Source organism: Cebidichthys violaceus, unplaced genomic scaffold (assembly GCF_023349555.1).
Source record: "Cebidichthys violaceus isolate CVI_PGR_0920_01 unplaced genomic scaffold, fCebVio1.0.p SCAF_4, whole genome shotgun sequence".
Lineage (NCBI taxonomy): Eukaryota > Metazoa > Chordata > Actinopteri > Perciformes > Stichaeidae > Cebidichthys > Cebidichthys violaceus.
The window spans coordinates 9,443,938-9,463,164 of record NW_027176594.1 but is presented as its reverse complement, the minus strand read 5'-3'; the positions used below and the strand labels follow the sequence as shown (position 1 = coordinate 9,463,164).

Sequence of the window (19,227 nt, the reverse complement as noted above, 5' to 3'; positions counted from 1 at the left end):
CGTGGGGAGAGGGAGAGTCCGAATGGGAGCACCCTGAACTGGAAGTGACGGCCTTGAAAGGCGAAACGCAGAAACTGCCTGTGGTGAGGTACAATGGGAACGTGGAAATAGGCATCCTTCAGGTCGACAGACGTGAACCACTCTCCCCTGGAAACTGCCCAAAGGACGTCTGCTGTGCTCAGCATGTGAAATGGTAATACCTTTAGGAACTTGTTGAGTCCCCTCAGGTCTAGGACTGGGCACAGTCCGCCGCCTTTCTTTTTTACGAGAAAGTAAGTTGAGTAGAACCCCCCGGGTTGTGACAGGGGGTCCACCCTCTCGATTGCGCCCTTGGCCAGGAGCGCAGCTAACTCCTGGTAAAGGGCTAGGGATTTTGCCGGGTCGGTGATGCTGGTCATTTTGACCCGGCTGGAGGCTGGGGGCCGGCGTCGGAATTGAAGCTTGTACCCCTGGGTTAGGGTGGACACCACCCAGGGGTCTGAAGCATGAGCTGCCCAGTAGCTGATCTGCTGCTGAGAGAAAAAACCGACGGCCGGCCTGGAGACATCATCTCCTGGCCCCCCTGCCTCTGGAGGCTCTGGGGGGACGACTGTTAGTCCGCAAGTTCGGAGGTTGTCTGGGGGGGACATAAGTAGGGTTGTCTGGGTAGCGAGCTGGCCTCCCAGCGGGACGCTGAGGCCTGTGATGGCTACTGGTGTGAGCTGGGGGCTGAGCACGGCCTCGGGGGGCCGAAGTGGGACCCCTAGGTCTGCGGGGTGCGGGCATGTCTCTGCGAAGGCTAGAGAACTGCTGCCTGGTCTGGCTAGCTTCAACGGTCCGCTGAAGCGCCTGTATAGCAGATGCCCCAAACAGCTCACCAGGTTCTACTGGGACAGTACGGAGGGTTCTCCTACATGTCTCCGACAGGGGAGACTGTGCTAGCCAAACCTGGCGGCGAGTCTGGACCAGGGTGGACATCAGGCGTCCAAGTTCCCTTGACATGAGCGCAAACGCCTGCAGTGAAGCATCACTGAGGCTGGTGGCGGAAGCGTCGAGAGTAGCTTGCTGCAGAGAAGCTGAGAGGGCAAGCATGAGGTGGGAGAGGGAGTTGCCGATGCGGCCCATGCGTGCCGCTGTGTCATAAGCCCTGGATAGCAGGTCATCCGTGACCCGACATTGGGGTCGAGGGCACCTGGCATCGGGCCTCAGGGTCTCCTCAGGGCAAACTATGAGGGCCGCAATAGTCGGCTCAACGGCTGGCATACGGGCAAGGCCAAATTTTGCCGCATCCTGCATGGCAGCCAGGGTTCGTCCATCCGATGTAAGACGGGACAGAGTCCCAGTGTCTCTCCAGCATGCATGCAGCTCCCTCAGATATTCTTCGGAGGGAGGAACAGAGAAGGTGGTGGGGGCGGGAACGCCCCTGAAGAAGGCACTCGCAGGCGGAGGTTCCGGCTGCTGTGTATCTAACTGCAGGCGTGCCAGTGCCATGCGAATGATAGACCCCATGGTGCTATCGACTGCTCCCTCTGAAGAACTCTGAGCTGAAGAACGGGAGCCAGGCCCCAAAGCATGGGAGGGCCGTCCTTCACTGTACTCAGTAAAGAGATTGGCTGACGCTGCCAGTGAGATAACGTCCTCTTCTGGATCAAGCTCAGCCGTGGATAGATCTGGTGCTTCAGACCCCCCTGCACTAGGGTGGAGGGTCAGGAGAAGCGACTTCATTTGAGCAAGCTCAGCAGTCAGCAGATCCACTCTAGAAGACAGCCTGCTGGGCTTAGCCCTCTTGGAGGGAGCCCCTGCAGCTTCTGTGGCCCGGCGTTTGGAATGGGTAGGTTGGGCTGGATTCAGCTGTCCTGACAGGGGGAGGTCGTCCTCATCCATCAGGTGTTCCACCTCGGCGAGCCTAGCAGCCCTTACTACTCGAGGCATGATGCCACAGTTCATGCACGAGTTCTCCGAGAGGCCCTCCCTCAGATGCTCGAGGCCAAGGCAAGAGGGGCAGAGGTCATGGCCGTCCTCTGGCTGAAGAGGAGCCATACAGGTCCTACAGCCGGGAGAGTTACCAGATGCACCCGAGGGTCCCCCATTTGGACGCAGAGTACATAAAAACTTAGAGAGTTTTGTGTTAAAAGTAACTGGCAGAGAACCCACGAAGAACGAATATAATGATGTTATAGTTCTGCAGAAACCTCAGCGTCCTGGGATCAACATGAACTAGGTCACTTCTACATGAGACAAACACATCTCCCATCAGCCAAGCAAACAAATAACAAAATATCATAAATCATACTCGATATGACTGGGACAGACCGGAGAAAACAGCTGCTACACTCCGTTAGCAACGTGCTACCTACGAACATGCAGCATGAAAAAGCACGTCCGCTTGACGGAGATTACGGACATAGTTTCCATTTCTCTCTCCGGTAAACCATCGCAGAGATATTCAGCTTCGAACACAAAAAGTCACACAGCTTTCATCAAATATTGTACTCACTTTTGGTCGAATCTCAGCGAAAAAATGAAATATCTCCGTACTTCCACTGTTTGTTATGTCCAGCTGCATGTGCTCCGTGTGAATCCGTTCGATTCGTGTCTCTCCGACACTCCTCGGCTTCTTGGGGAGGGTTGGAAGCTCAGCAAATTAGATTTCAGATCTGCCATCAGATGGGACGTTTTTGAGCTTTATTGGCTAATAGTGCTGTCAATCATCTAGCTTTCAATTCCAGGCAATTCTATTGGCTCCTACGGTTCGAAGGATGTCTCAATGGTGAAAATCGGAGAAAGGGGGGGCTGAGATACAGCCCTGAACAGAGAGAAGGGCTGAATCTGAAGCAGTATTTGACCTTAAACTAAACAACTAAAAAGGGCTTAGAAAGAGCTTAAAACACTCAAAAAAGGTCCAATCTTCTGTCTTTTGATTCATTGAACATCAGGAGTGATACATAGAAGTGATATAGAGTGTTTTTGAATTTAAAAAATACTTTTTTATTCAAATATTGGAATATTTGATCAGTTTTCTAATTTTATATGCTCTATATTTTATAAATGTTTCACTGTATCTATGTATAGCTGTGTATATAGAGCCTATATCAGTTGTTCTAAGAGCTCAGCATATTTAAAGTCTTGGATTTCCATACTTTCCAAAAAACAATATCCTAAAACTGCTGTTTTTCCAGGGCGAGCTTTTGAGTTTTCCAAGTTGTGCTGTGTTCCATCCTTAGCTTATGTGAACCTGTAACATGTATTCTGATAGTTCCATCATTTTTCTCATCTCAAAAATATATTAAAAAAAAATATTATTATTTTTTTTTATTTTTTATTTTTTTTATTTAATTATACACTTAATTAGGTATTTCTTATCTTTATTCTAGCTGAGGCCTGCAAATAGGCCTCGTTTGTAAAAGGTTTTAAACATGGCCGCAATTCTGGAGGAACCCTTGTTCCACTAGTTGGTGTGGGCTGCTAAGTCAGTTTTGAGCGGGAGCGCTCTGCTGACGAGAACAGGCAGGGGACAGTCAGTGAGAGGGGAGTGAGGACACTCTCCACTAGGACAGTCGTCGCAGATATTGGCGTCCCACCAGTTAGCCTGAGCGAGAGCACTTTGCCACTGTGGAACAGGCAAACGAAAAAACAGTCCTTATAGTGAGAGGAGAGCGAGGACACTCTCTTCACTAGGATATTTGCTGCAGATATTGGTGTCCCACCAGTTAGCTTGAGCGAGAGCACTCTGCCACTGTGGAACAGACCAAGAAAATACAGTCCTTACAGTGAGAGGGGAGCGAGGACACTCTCTTCACTCGGACAGTTGTTGCAGATATTGGTGTCCCACCAGTTAGCCTGAGCGAGAGCACTCTGCCACTGTGGAAACAGGCCAAGAAAAAACAGTCCTTACAGTGAGAGGGGAGCGAGGACACTCTCTTCACTAGGATATTTGCTGCAGATATTGGTGTCCCACCAGTTAGCTTGAGCGAGAGCACTCTGCCACTGTGGAAACAGGCCAAGAAAAAACAGTCCTTACAGTGAGAGGGGAGCGAAGACACTCTCTTCACTCTGACAGTTGTTGCAGATATTGGTGTTCCACCAGTTAGCCTGAGCGAGAGCACTCTGCCACTGTGGAAACAGGCCAAAGAAAAAACAGTCCTTATAGTGAGAGGGGAGCGAGGACACTCTCTTCACTTGGACAGTTGTTGCCAATATTGGTGTCCCACCAGTTAGCCTGAGCGAGAGCACTCTGCCACTGTGGAAACAGGCCAAAGAAAAAACAGTCTTTATAGTGAGAGGGGAGCGAGGACACTCTCTTCACTTGGACAGTTGCTGTAACTATTGGTGTCCCACCAGTTAGCCTGAGTGAGAGCACTCTGCTAACTTCGATAGCCGTGATGTTTACAAAAACAATGGACACCATCCGAGTATTACCGTAGTCTAGTTAGCACCAAGTTAGCCGGAGCGAGGGCGCTCCGTTAACTGTGAAGGGCGGCCCGACGGCGTAATTCTATCACACTAGCACGCCGCTGTTGGATTAGCTAGAGTGGAAGCGCTCTGCCAGCCGTGGAAAAAAAGAACTGTCTGGATATCTTCTGTCTGCGAGACAGAAGATATCCAGTGTTAAACACTGCCTCTGGCGGTCAGTAAGGATGAAATAGAACCAGGCGGCAACCTCCGGAAGCCAATGCGAAAGTATCTTAAAACTTGCCTTGGGGAGGCGAGAAGATGGCTGCTTAATTTTGAGCTCCCAATAGCAAGTTAAAACTAGCCCCCTTAATTCACTATTTGTCCCACAAATCGTTGTAATCTTTGTTGGAATGAGTGGGGGAAAGAAAACTAAAGAAGTAAAGAATTCACAGGAGATGGACGGTTCGGCAGAAACCATGCGCTTAGTGCTCCACACAGTATTTTCTAGAAGAAATTTATGGTGTTCGCTCGCAAGTAGTTTTTCTTTCTGACAGTAAGTGGGCGGACCCAGTCACCATTGTATCTTTAAATTTAATTGGTTACAATCCTCGTCTTTAGATTGGCCGGATATCACTCATAGACGCTACTCTGCCACTACTTCACTACATGTCAGAGGTAAATATTGTACTTTACTGACACTACAAACAGGTGATCTTATATGATGCATTGCTGTAGATTAAACTAACCAATATTATATAAAGGAGTTAAAAACATGCAATATTCACGTTAATGCAGTAATTTATACCCTGAAACATCACATATAATAGTAAAACACTGACAGGGTACATTTTACTTAAAGTACATTTTGCTGATAGTAACTTACTGTAGGTATTTTACTCTTAGTGGATTGTTTCATCAGTATGGTATTAGTACTTTTACTGCAGTGAAGGATCTGAATAATTTTTCATCCACTAACTACTTCGGTGATTTAAGTTTGGAAAGTCACTTAGCAAACAGTTAATATACAAACAGTGGTTCCTAACCTTGGCTCCAGATCCTTGACCAGGTCAATTCTTGCTCATAGTATACAACTAGATTATATCTCTTAACTTCTGTAAACACAACAGTATGATTAAATATGATCACATTATGTTTTAATCAATTAAGATCAAAGAGTTTCTTTGAGCTGTTTGTCACAAGAGGTTTGACTATCAAACACATTTTATGTAATAGAATGATGGAGGGAATTTAAATCAATCTGTGCAACTTGAAACGCAATTGAGTAATTGTATTTCAAAACGCTATTAACATGCTTTATATTTCATCAGCCTCTACTCTGAAAAGTTTACAAAACCTGTCAGACAAATGTAGAATATATACCTTTGAGATGTAGTGAAGTGGTCTTTAGTGGCAGATTGAAAACCACCTCTATACCGCCACCTAGCGTCTGTGTCAGAGTGATATCCGGCCAATCTAAAGACAACAATTGTTGGGCCCCGCCCACTTACTGTCAAGGAGGGGAGGTGAACGTTTTGGGAGCGAGCAGGTGAATGCTTCGCGAGCAGAAGAGCAGTGATAGTAGTTACGCCCTTGGGGACGCCCCTCGCGCTCAAAGCATGGTTTCCTCCTCGCAGGCTGCAATTTTGCAATGTGAAAAGCGCTCACAAAAGTAATATACATGCGCTGCTATATGATTTGCAAGCACAGGACCTCTACCCCCCCACCACCACAATGACGGCTCTGGAGAGAGACGTCAACAGGCTGTTTGGGGGTGACTATCTCACTGGGCTAAGAGGGTTGTCTGGGAACCGGAGGGTCGGCAGTTCGATCCTTGACTGGGACGTGTTCTGAGTCGAAGTGTCCTTGAGCAAGACACTGTCCTTCTAGCGGCTCCCCTGGCGCCTGTCATGGGCAGCCCACTGCTCCCTGTTACAGGGATGGGTCAAATGCAGAGAAAAATATAATATGATATAGTATAGTATAATAAAAAATTTAAAAAAGTCAGAATCCCAGACTCTGTCTCCCCCTCCACCCTGAAGCATTGTGTTGATTGATCAGCTGTTGTTCACAGACATGCATACCAGCCTGCTTTAAGCCTCCACCATCATCCTGTCCCGAAGGATCAAAGCCACCGCCGCCACCCTGACTTAGGTAGTTATGAAGTCTTTTGAAAGGTCCTGTCCCACCTCAACACCCTCACTGACCCACTCCTGCAGTTCGCCTACAGAGCCGCAGTCAACATGGCCCTTCACTTCATCCTCCAGCATCTGGACTCCTTACGCAGGATCCTGTTTGTGGACTTCAGCTTTGCCTTCAATACCATCATCCCATCTCTGCTGCATGACAAGCTCTCCCAGCTGCACGTGGCCGACTCCACCTGCAAATGGATCACAGACATCTTGTCTGAGAGGAAGCAGCATGTGAAGCTGGGAAAACACGTTCCAGGCTCTCGGACCATCAGCACCGGTTGCCCCCAATGCTGCGTTATTTCCCCTCTGCTGTTCTCATTGTACCAGTCCTGGTTTCACAGTGGTGGAATGAACTCCCCACTGACGTCAGGACAGCAGAGTCGCTGCCCATCTTTCGGCGCAGGCTGAAAACTCACCTCTTCAAGAAGTACTACCCTGAGCCTTCCACTTAGCACTTATCGTATTCGTATTAGTTTGTTGCACTTATTGTAAATGTATTGGTTTGTTTTTGCACTGTACTTTTGTGCTGGTTTATTCTCTGGTTTATGCTCTTAGATGCTTGTTTAAAAAAGGAGATGCACTTATGACTTCTGGTGACTAGTAGTTATCTTGAATACCAATGTTGAATACACTTCTTGTATGTCGCTTTGGATAAAAGCATTTGCTGTAATGTAATGGCAAGCTCCTTAAGTTCGTGGATGACACCACCCTCATTGGAGTCATCTCTCTTGAAAATTGGAATTAATTTATTAGGTTCCATGTTTTGGAGGAAATTTAAATGATATTACTCATCAAACCTGACACTCATGAATGGTCAGCCTCACGTGACTGAATGAAATGATGATAAATTATGTAAAAAGTGTTTCATCTCTCCAGCTCTCTCTGACTTTAATTGTATCCATAATAAAAGTTATTGAGGGAAATATCAGATCATAAAAAGACAAATATTTCTAATAAATGAAGAAAGTTGTTTGTGGTCCTTTTGTTGTACAGTCTACAATGAACAGATATTTAAACCAGATGGTGAATCAGAAAACTAATCAAATATAAAACTTGAGTTTAATCTGCGATCTGTCTTCACTGTTTACATGTTGAAAAAAATCGTATCAGTCCGATCAGCTGCAGCGTCCAATCACATAACTGATGAACAATGAGAGGGCGTGTCAGTCGTTAAAACACTTCCTGGGGTACATCTCAAGTCTCTTAGGGTACATCCCAAGTCTCTTAGGCCAAATCCCAATGTCCCCCCTTACGGACTCACAGACTTTGAGGCACGCTCCCGCGAAGTCCATGAGGGTTTAGGGATGTCCCACTGTCAAATCCTCAAGTGTTTGAGGGCTCTATGGCAGACATTTTGAGCCCTTTATGAACCCTTTCCGTAAGTCAGCATGGTATGCTGACTTAGCCTAAGGGAATTACCCACAAGTCACAGCAACGTGACGTTAAACACGGGGTAACCAGTGGACGTATGGAGACGTTAAAAAAAAAGGTAAACAAAGAGTACGGCTCACTGCTTAGCCTGTCTTATTATATTTACACAGAAACGTTAAGGGTTAAACAAAAAATAAACTTGAAATCAGAGGATATTTATTTATTTATCCATCAAATATTTGTTTTGTTATTGAAGATATTTTGACAAAAACAAGTACATAGATTATATGAAATTACCTTTCATCTTGTGAGTAAAGAGCCTGAAGAAGTTCAAATCAGAGAGTACAAAGTATAAAATAAATACCCACAATTATACATCTTATTTTTTGTCGTTTTCATGGTAACGTGATATGTTGCAGCAAAGTGCTGTCCCATTCATATTTACACCATTTCGAGCCCTTGCAGCCTCTCACACTCAACCACTTACCAGGTGACGTCAATTAAGTCCTTGAGGGTTCAGGGCTTAGGGTTTAGGGAGGACATTGGGATTTGGCCTGAATTGTCATTTCCTCGCTCCTCGATTGAACCGGAAGTTGTTCTGCGCCGCCATATTGACGGCCGTCCCAAAGCTCTTATTTAGCTCGGAGGAGCGAGGATCGAGGAGAGAGGCTCGATCTCTGAGGAGCCATGAGCGAGGACCCACGAGAACAGGCTTCCAGGAAGTGTTTTAACGGCGGACACGCGCCCTCATTGTTCATCAGTTATGTGATTGGACGCTGCAGCCTATCGGATTGATCAGATTTTTTTCAACGCAGATTAAACTCAAGCTTTATATTTGATGTTTTCTGATTCAGTATTTGGTTTAAATATATGTTCATTGTAGAACAACAAAAGAACCACAAACAACTTTATCCATTTGTTAGAAAGATTTGTATTTTCATGATCTGATATTTCCCTCAATAACTTTTATAATGTAAAAGTTATTGAGGGAAAAAATTTAAGTCAGAGAAAGCTTTTTACATCATTTATCATCATTTCATTCAGTCACGTGAGGCTGATCATTCCTGAGTGTTTGGTTTGATGAGTTATGTCATTTAAGAGAAACCATAATCATATTCTGGGTTATCATAATTATTATAATCACGTCACAATCACAATTTCAAAACGTAGACGCAAATAAGTCATAAATATGACAAACGCATTCTGCCGTAGAAATCGATTCTGTGCTTATAAACAGGACACCGTTTATTAAAGAGGTAACAGAGAAAACACCTCTACAGTGATGATTACTGTGTCTATTAGTTATTAGTATTGTTAGTTACTATTACTAAGTACAGTGATCATATGTGCAGACACAAACTATCGAAAGTCTCTCCACCTGTTAAAGCCTACTGACGGCTGATCACAGCTGATGATCAGCGGCCGCTGTCATCAGAACAGACGTCGCTTCATGTGACACTTCAGGGGAAAGGACGTCTCATATCTCTTAAAACATATGTCCTCGTTCCTCTCTCCTCACATGGTCTCCTCTATGCATCCCTGGTGGGAGGGACTAAGACGCAAGGAAAGGACCCAAGTGAGTGAAACAGGGATGCAATTAAGAGACTTGGGATGTACCCCTGGAAGGCTGTTTTCGTGCGTCCTCGCTCATGGCTCCTCAGAGATCCCTCCTCGCTCCTCAGATCAGAAATAAGAGTGTTGGGACGGCCGTCAATATGGCAGAGCAGAACAACTTCCGGTTCAAGCGAGGATCGAGGAAATGACAAATAAGAGACTTGGGATCTACCCATGATCTCTTAATGTTCATCTCCTTACTTGTCAATGAGTTTGCTTTGCTTACAAGGTGTCTACAAAGTTGTTCTTTGTAGTTTCTGGTTATTTTTTGGTTTATTAGCCTTGAAAGATTTCATGTGTTCATTGTCAAAGAAATGAAAAGTGATCCACAGTATAGATAACATTGACTTCTGTTGGGCTGACTGAGTTATGAAAAAAGTGAACACAATACTGAGAAATGAGTTACCAATTTCAGTAAATGAAAAACACTTCAAACAATCACCTTCAGTTTTAACATTTGTGCATTTATTTGTGATAATTAGAAAATCATTGACTGCACTCTCATCAGCCGAGGCCTTTATTCCTGGGCATTCATTCAGTCATTTCCCTTAAGACTGGCGTTAAAAGCTCTAACAGTAGATTATCTTGTCTAAAGTTCAGATAGCTTGCTAGGAAAAACACAAAGCAAGCTGACAGGCAGATAATGGTGATAATTAGGTTAAGTTAGGAACATTGACAATGCCAAAACAATAGAAAAGTAAAATATTTCATTGAACCCAAACTAAATTGATGAATATTTGTCATAATTCATTTGCAGTGTTGTGGAAGATGATGTGTTCTTCAGCAGACTGGAGGTGCTCTTCAACCTAAAATGTTCAGACATACACAAACACACAACTTGTAAAAATTATTGAATTATTCTGATAAACCCAACTAGATCAAAAAAACGTTCATAAGATTCAAGGTTGGAGGGGCAACTGATACTGCTATTATCAAAGCAGGATGGATACAGCAAAAATATCAATAACTTAAAATCCCCTGTGTGACAGCTATCAGATCTTAAACACAGCTAACAAGGTTAGCCAGATTTGGAACTTAAGTTGTGTACACATTTTGAAACAGAAATAGGGAAAGCTAAAAACAAACAACATAAATGAATGAAAATCAGAGAGCAGACTGATTTCCCAAACAGGAGGTGGTGAATGTGAACTCCTTTTCAGTGAAGTCTGGAGAAACCTACATGCTGGTGATCCTCTCTAGTCTGTCTTTGAGGTCCTCCTGGAAAAAGAAACAGGACAGACAAGAAAACAAAGCTTTCCTGAATGTTGTGCTGCAGTCCAGAGTATGACAATAACATACAGTATATTACTTGTTTGGCCACACATTGGCAAAACGTGAAAATGTAATGGATTTAGAAAAAGAAGAACCTCATTTTAATGCAAAGATTTGTTAATCAGCGAGAATGGAGCACAACATGAAAGTAAAAGCACTGCTCTCTGCAATACAGATATATTGTCCCTAAAATGTAATTTATAATTGTGATAAATAATACTGATCAATAATAATTGTGATTACCATTTAGCCCATAGTTGTGCAGCCCTAATCAGCAGCATGCAGAGAGTTTTCCAACATATAGGGCAGCCTATATCGCCCTGCATCACATTTTCTCCACCGGCGGTGCACCTTAGAGGGCACGTCATCACCTTTTCTCCACTTGAAAGGCACCCGTTCTGTCGGCACATGTTGCTGATGTAGGCTACTTTTTAGTAAGCCATAATGTGTCATAATGAAAAATAACGGTTCAGCCAGTTTGCATGAAATGAAACCAGTGTAAGCGTGTACACCTGACCAGACCGGTAAAAAACTGAAATCGACTCCACACGAAGTGTACCAAATAGCACTGTAAACAACACTTCAACTGAGTACAATACCAAAGTCTATTGTGTTTTTTTAAATAGAGGGAACTGGAAGGTATTCTTATTGTTGCCCACCGCCTGTAAATACTGTGACCGTCTTATTTAAATGCACGGTCAGGGACAACAATCCCCAAATGTTAACATGCAGCACGATATAATGTGAACGATATAATACAACTAATACGGTAAAGTCATTTACACAATAATGACCTAATAATTGAAATCTAATCTTTTTTTGTATCCATAGTGACAGCAAGACGAGCCCTTTGCTCCATCTCACCTTTGAAGCATCAGACATGGTGCAAGAAGAGGACGAGGCAGATGACGGACATGGCAGCGGGACACTTAACTAAGATAAAGAGACGAGAAAGCAAAGGTCATTTTAAAATGGATTCAGATGAATCCTTTAAAACTGGTTTAGTGCTAGTTTCAAGCTAATCACAGTTTCACCACCTCTGAAGGTTTAGTTTAACCTATACAACAGTTTCCCCACTGTGAACAGATTTAGTTGTATAATCTGGTAAGTGCAGTGACCATCTGTCACCATTCCCGTCCTTGACTGAGGGTAAGATGGAGCATCATGAGACTGAAGTTCTTCATGTACCAGTCTATTCAGATGCACATGCTTACCTCACTGTCACGGCAACCGTTTGATGCAACTGAACAGCTACGTTCCTGGTACATCAACATGACTGACTGACTTGACAGTGAATCCACTTTTTGGAGTGGAATGTACATTCACTTTATTACAGTATTGATCCTGGTCACATTCTAGTGTTCATTACGACAGGCTATTTGACCTTTTCCAGATAAAATCAAGTGTTTTCAGGGTTTTCATCTTGTAGTGTATACAATACAGGGCATTAGCTTTGATTAGCAATTTGTTACAACCCACCATTGTCATGTGAAAAGGCTTGTTTAGTAAAATAAACATATTAACAGGCAGAAACAGACCATTCAGTGTAACATTCTACGAGGAGATTAAAATAGCATGTACACTACCTGTATATTGCTCAGATCTAGTTTAGTCTCCAATAACAGCACTCTGCTCATCAGATTTTCCCAGCTCTCTCTGGATATAGTGATGACTTCTCCTTCATTCTGGAGTAGAACATGATAAATAGAAATGGTGGCTGCAATGGTATGTACAATAATATAATATACAATCACAACATATCACAGGCTGAAATGAGCTATTACTTTTATGAAAACGGGCATCAAGGATAGCATAATGAGTTATAGCCACATTTCAATTTTAAAAGTTTTTATTAATGAATAATATTCACAATGAAGAAAACAGGTCAATCCTTGTTTTTGTGGTTCACAGGAAGGAGGCACTGTTTTATGTGGTTTCATGTATTCTGTCTCACGTCTTTCACGATTCTTACCTGTTTTATGATGCCTATGTATTTATAGTTATTTGGATCTATCAGGGCATGGCCACCATTTGACATGTTTTTCTACTTTGTCTTTGGTGTATAACTGTAATATCTTTTGACTATGTATTGTTTTGAGAGGATTGCAGCAGTGTACAGCACTACTGCCCAAGCAATTTTCCCCCTTGGGGACAATAAAGTATATCTTATCTTAAAATCGTACCTCCTGGGCTGGCTGGCTGCACATTTTGAGGCGGGTGCTATGGAGCGTAGTCTACACAGGAAGCTAGCATATTTATTTTTTCATCACATGCTATTGTTATATTGATTTCAATTTGGCTATTTATCTCAAAAAGTGTCCAGAAGGATGACTTTGATAACTGCTTGTATTAGGCTTGCCTGTATTTGTTAAGCGGAGGTGTGATGCTTGGTGAGGATGTTGCTCTGCTCTCTCTGGTCCGAGTTTCAATAACCAGTAGCTCTGGAGAGAGGTTTCACACCTGTGGCCACTTATGGCCCTAATCTCAATTGTTTCCTTCATTTCTGTTCATTGTAACGTAGCAGGGTATTTTCCTTTCAAGTCTTATCCCAAATAAAGTGTCCTTCCCAATCCTATTTTTTGGGGCTACGGGCCGACGGGAATTCCTTGAGCTTGAGTCCCGTATGAACCAAACAGATTGATTGACTTGAGCTACCCATTTTATATATTTTTCTTGCTGCCTGTCAAATAAAGAAAATATTAAAGAAGTAGAGTAAAGAATGTCATATCAACCTTGTTTGTGATTCTGTGTTTGTCAAGTTTCTCCAGGAGTTTCTCCAGGATATTGAGCCTGACCATCCCAGACAGAAGACTGCCTAGCTGAGCTTCCAGTGCTGAGAGCCTTCCCTCGACCTCTGATGACTGACAGACAGGAGACACAGTTACATTACACATGTTCAACTCCTCTGCAAAGATGTGTGGTTGATCCAGTGGTCCTCAGAACTGTAGGCCTTTCAAGGTTCCGGTACAGAACTCAAACCACAGCATTGTAGCTTTCCCCATGAGGTCGCTTTTGCTTAAAGATGAGTTCAGACTACAGGAGTTTAGGGCCAATTCAACCCTGAATCCCCCCCACCGACAATTGGAGGGAAAATCCAGTATTGGTCTGTACTGATGTTCAGCCCAGATAATCTGTTAATGTGACAGGATTACAGATCTAGTCTTAATCCTTCCGAACCGGTCGCAGCCTCACTAATTTCCTAACGGAAATAATAATAGAACCATAATAGCCAATGAGAGACGAGCCATCGCAGCTGACGGCGTTTCCAGGCAACTGTAAACTTTCTAGCTCTTGAGGCTAACGTTAGCTAGCACACCACTGTTGACAGACATTAAAACGCACACTTAAAAAAATCTCACCTCCAGTTCTCGCTGAAGAATGGAGAACCTGTGTTGACCACGTTTCCCCATTGCTTTTCTCATTCAGACTCTTTTAGCCTTCTGCTTTTGTTGTTTCTCACTGCAAATAATTTCTACAGCAAGTTGTAGAACCACATCAGGCCAGTTTTGTTTACATCTACTTCCCCATTGGATCACATGAGAGAATCTTAATAATACCCTGTAGTCTGTCATGTGCCATTACATTCAAATCTTGAAGTGTGTGCATGTTTGAGATTAGAGAGAAGAACATTTGTGAAGTTTCTTCTTATGCGTGTCATGATTTTAAAACTCCTGTAGTCAGAACCCGGCTTTAGTCTTTGTACTGGTTAAATAAAGGCTTACGTAAAGAATGTTATCCTTGTCCTCCTCACGTCCTGCCAGCTCTGTGATCCCATTTCCAGGAGAATTGGAGGAGTACACTTCATTATGAGAGGTACAAGTTACATCATGGGAGGAGAATTCTTCCGCATTGGAAGAGTTTTTAGGAAAAGTGGAGGAATTTTCTACGCGATTCACAAAAAATGGCCTCTCGGACACCTTAAACGCATAAAAACACAATAGTATTTAACTGAAGACAATTTCCTAATGCACATTTCTTCATTCATTTGACACATCACATCTTTCTGTAAATATCACCCCCTACCTGCTCATTTACTTGACATCCTTGCTAATGTTCCTGTATATTTCAGTGACATTAATTCAGGTTTAAAAGTATGAATTGCTTCTCTGTAACAAAACACACCCTCTGACAAGCACATTCAAGGCTCTCACAATTTATGCCAATCTGATGAACAGCTTATTGCATTTACAAAAACAAAACTACTCAAGAATGGATCCAATCATAATCGACAACTAATTTGTTTTGTCTTTAGGTAATTGGCTTTTTATTAACTAGGTATCTATAGTGTCAAGAAAGCTGCCTTTTGTTTTATTAAATTGTACAGAATATGCATAACTGTCTATTTTTTATGGGTATACACCTGCTCTGTTCCTCAAATGAAACAAGTCAAAAGGGAAAATATATATTTTCTACACATCAACACTGAACTGTTGATGTGTCGACGGAAAATACAGTTTTTGGCTTGTAAGGTCAGAGTGTGTGCCAGTATCTCCTTTCTGAGGCGTCACTGTTTGTTCTTTATCTAACCATGTGTTATTTGATTGATTGGGGTGGAACCATTTGAATATATATTGAAACTGAATTGTCAGAGAGTAACAGTAAGTGTGGAGCTTCAAGTGGCTAGTTCAATTCGTGGTGTCTTGTTTTTACAGTAGAATTTAGGGGTGCGTTATCTAGATCATTGAGTCGTGTGCAACACTATAACGACACGGTGTACTTTTAGTGGTGTTATTGGACTTTACACGATACTTACAGTGTCTGCATCAGTCAGTGTTGGATGAGCTTCTCCTCGGTCATCCTTGTGTGAGGCAGGACATCTTACTCTTGGCTACAACGCACATAAACACACAATCTTATTGGTTATGTTACAGAGTTGCTGTTTGTCGAATGACGCTTGTCTTCTGTTTTGTTTACCTCTAAACTTCCCTACTGTCACCGCACAGATAGTAGCAGTCCAAATGATTTGTTTTAGGTCTAGGGGATTGAGTTACTGCTACATTTTTTGGCTCTGCGTGGCTGCCCCCTGGTAGTGTGACTGGAACTCTTTTATTTAAGTGGCAGGCCACTATGACCAACTGAAAATACCCTGCCAGGTCTGTCTTTGTAATAGGGGTTTATTGTAAAAACAGTGTGTTCCATCAATCCAGGGGCCTCATTGTTGTATTGCGTTTGTTTTAAATAAATATGCAAATCAGAAAAAGGTACCACGTCTGGATGTGTAGCTTAAATGAATATCATCAGAATGGGCTCCAGTTCCTGAAAACCTTGATACAATACCAATGGGCAGCATATGGAAAGCTAGCAGGTGAGTCCACAGATTTGTTGTCGTTGTAGAACAACATCCAATCCACATTGAAAGCGTTTGAAAGATTTTTTGACGTTGTCACTTGAGGAACAATCAATCCACACCTACTCAATCTACACATAGCCCTACAAACACTATTGTTTTCTTCCCACATAAAAACTATTTTGGTTAGGTAAATGTCTGCTGTTGGTCAGTCTGGTGAAGGGACGTTAGCGGGCCGCTGTCCACTCAGCTCCCCAGCAGCTGCTACTGACAGACGTTTACCGGAAACAGAGTCAGTGTTTTGATTAAATGTCAGAACACTTATGACTCGCTTACGTCGTGCTTCCAGTGGAGATTCACAGTAAGTCAGCAGAATTTTGCCATCTCCGGTGTAGAACTCAAAATACTTCCACGTACTGCTTCTCAGGTGTCTCGTTGTTGTAGTTATCTGATAAGCGTGGTTTTTCTTGCTAGTGTCCTTTTATGTACTGATGGACTGAGATCAATAAAACATGCAACAAGTCAAGCTGTTAGTAAATTTGAAGAGCATGCTCTGCTGGACCACTAGGTAAACTATTTGAAAAGGTGTGTTGCGTATTCATATTTTGCATTTGAAAAGGTCATTACAGTTTAAATGTAATGTCATGTCATGTTTTCCCACATTCAAACAAAAGTACAAATTTTGAATCGATAGAGTGTGGGATAGTACGTTACATATGGAGTGATGCGATTACTATTTACATTTTGTTTTAAATGAAAAATGCTAACAAAAGTTTGGTGTCACCAAGCAGAACTGATGAATTTAAGGATCTTCAAGATCCAAAATCTCAGATTGCTCTATAAAAGAAGGCAGACTGCATTGCTGCCTTTAATGTTACCAATTACACTTAGAGATTATGCAATCTGCTTTCAAGACACACAGACACACATGTAGATAAAAATAAACCATTAAAAAGTTCTGTACCTTTTTCAGCTGGTTGTGTTTCTTCAGGACCAAGTTAATGATGTCACAGATGACAGAGATTTTCCTTTGAGAGAAACCGCACTGGAGGAACTGCTGCTTGGTCAGTATGGGTTTATAGTGGAAGATATCCCTCAGAACCTACACACACACAAAACACACACTCATAGTGGAACGACAGGTTCAATTCAAACAATTTTTGTATCGCCCAAAATATAGACGAATGGGAATTGAGAAACTTGACAACATTTTGCAAAGCTGCATCTGTGAAGACACAGCGCTCAGAATGTGTGTATGTTACCTTATAAAGAGTGTCAGTGAATCGGAGGTCAGTTTTGCCAGTCAGCTCCAGTCCAGCCTCCATTAGCTGCTTAGCAAAAGGTGGAGAGAAGGAGGTGAGGGTGAAGCTCACAATTGGCAGAAAAGCAGAGGGATCTCCTTTGGAAAGGCTGGTGGAGAAACAAAGATCAACGTGCTAAACTGTGAGAAAAACTGCAAATGAGGACAGAGAGAATCTGATATGTAAAGTCCACGCTGCTAAAAATCCTGCAGTTGTCACAACTCATCCTAAAATCAACTTCATACACAGTTGTGTTTGGGCAAAAAGTGACTGACATTTAATTTCTATATATGGTGCCAGAATTGTATTAGACAATAGTTGGCAAAGTCAACAGACATAATTTGCTTAATGAAGTGAATATAAACTCATTGGCAATTAAACTGTGACGTACTGATGATTTATATACAACTCTTTGTATGTGGAAAGGTAATTGTGAATTCATTTTTATTGATCTGAATTAATCTAGACTAGATGACCAAACATATTGTCTACCAGGGTAGGCTGCTCAGAAACACCATGTGTGTAGACAGACATATGCATTGACATAGACTATATTCAAATACATATTTATCTGAACACACTGCATTTGTTTATGTCAACTCACAGTTTACAGTTTCAACACATTGTTCTTATGTTTATTACATGGAAGTGTTATGCTCATCATGGTTTGGTATATTTCTACAAAATAAAGCAAAATATTGAATGCAAACAAACAAACAATATGCAGGTTTGGATGGTGGCCAAGAGACAAACTGCAATTCCTTTTGGAATAAAGGTTTTGCAGAACATGGTCATTACATTACACTGGGACAATAGTGATGCCTTGTGGTCGACAGGCAACGTTACCTTAGGTATTCCACACAAAGTCATTGGGGACTTTAGGACATGTTCTATGTCTTTAACAAGGTAAGTCATTTATTTACTTTTGCAGATTACACCACCTGAGGCAGAGGCCACCACATACTGATGTTTGTATGAACCAAACAGCAGATAAAGTCTTACACGCAACGTTAAGCATAGTAAGACAACTAAAAAGGTGTCATTTTGAGCATTGAAAACAATGTTTTAGTTGTCCGCGACTGTAAACTACATCGGTATTATTTAACTGTTAGAAATGTAACGGTAACGCATGTAACAGTTAAATCTTTCATATTCCGTTTGACAACACCGTGGCGTTAGCGGTTAACGTTAGCTAAACTCGCTGACTGCTGCTACCACTAGTGTTAGCTTCCTACTGACTGTACGTTAATGTTACATGTCACGCCAGGCTAACGTTAGTTAGTTAAATATTAACGTGTGGTGTTATATGGGCTTCTAGCACTGGACACCTTTATGTACGTTGGAGTTGCTGTGCTTTTATAAAGCGTCCATCAGGCAGATATGTGTTGTTTTGTTACCCGTTGTAGTCGACATATCCTGGGTACTTTATCGCCCGCAGGAGAGTTTCCAGTTTACGAAGACATCCTTGGACATCTCCAGTGGACTGCATCTTTATCTGTAACAAAGAGAGAGACGCGCCAAACTTAACGGCTAACTGGAGTCAGCTTGTGTTGTGGCAACACAAATACGGTCGACGCAAAATTAGACAACACTAACGACAACCTTTACGTCGTGTTTGAATATGCAAATTACCGTGTTATAGTTCCAATGTGTTCGCTGCAATCTTCTAGTGTTGCCTAGCTAAGTTTTATTTCGTCCCGTCTGGGGAAACGAAGGAACAGTCGTTTTGTTTCTACCGGGTGATCAACAGCACGACACATGATTGGCTGTTGCACGCAGGTTGACGTCAGTGACGTAAACTGTACGCACACTGTTCTCT

At 42.6% G+C, this 19,227-nt stretch overlaps 1 protein-coding gene across 4 annotated transcripts; it reads right to left on the bottom strand.

The window, feature by feature from the left end:
- Positions 1 to 9,991: 9,991 nt before the first annotated feature.
- cep44 (centrosomal protein 44) lies at positions 9,992 to 19,146 on the bottom strand. 4 transcript variants are annotated; one of them, XM_068726645.1, is made up of 11 exons: positions 19,041 to 19,146; positions 18,806 to 18,903; positions 17,370 to 17,517; positions 17,072 to 17,209; positions 15,574 to 15,648; positions 14,543 to 14,737; positions 13,553 to 13,681; positions 12,407 to 12,505; positions 11,685 to 11,753; positions 10,729 to 10,766; positions 9,992 to 10,354 (listed from the first exon to the last, which is right to left on the bottom strand). In XM_068726645.1, the coding sequence occupies exons 2-11, from the start codon at positions 18,895 to 18,897 to the stop codon at positions 10,270 to 10,272; spliced, it is 1,068 nt and encodes a 355-aa protein (XP_068582746.1). In that variant the 5' UTR covers positions 18,898 to 18,903; positions 19,041 to 19,146; the 3' UTR covers positions 9,992 to 10,269. The 4 variants fall into 4 exon arrangements, with proteins under 4 accessions (XP_068582746.1, XP_068582750.1, XP_068582748.1 ...); XM_068726649.1 differs by lacking the exon at positions 14,543 to 14,737; XM_068726647.1 differs by lacking the exon at positions 19,041 to 19,146 and having other exon boundaries at positions 17,370 to 17,435; positions 18,806 to 18,891.
- Between the last annotated feature and the right edge of the window lie 81 nt (positions 19,147 to 19,227).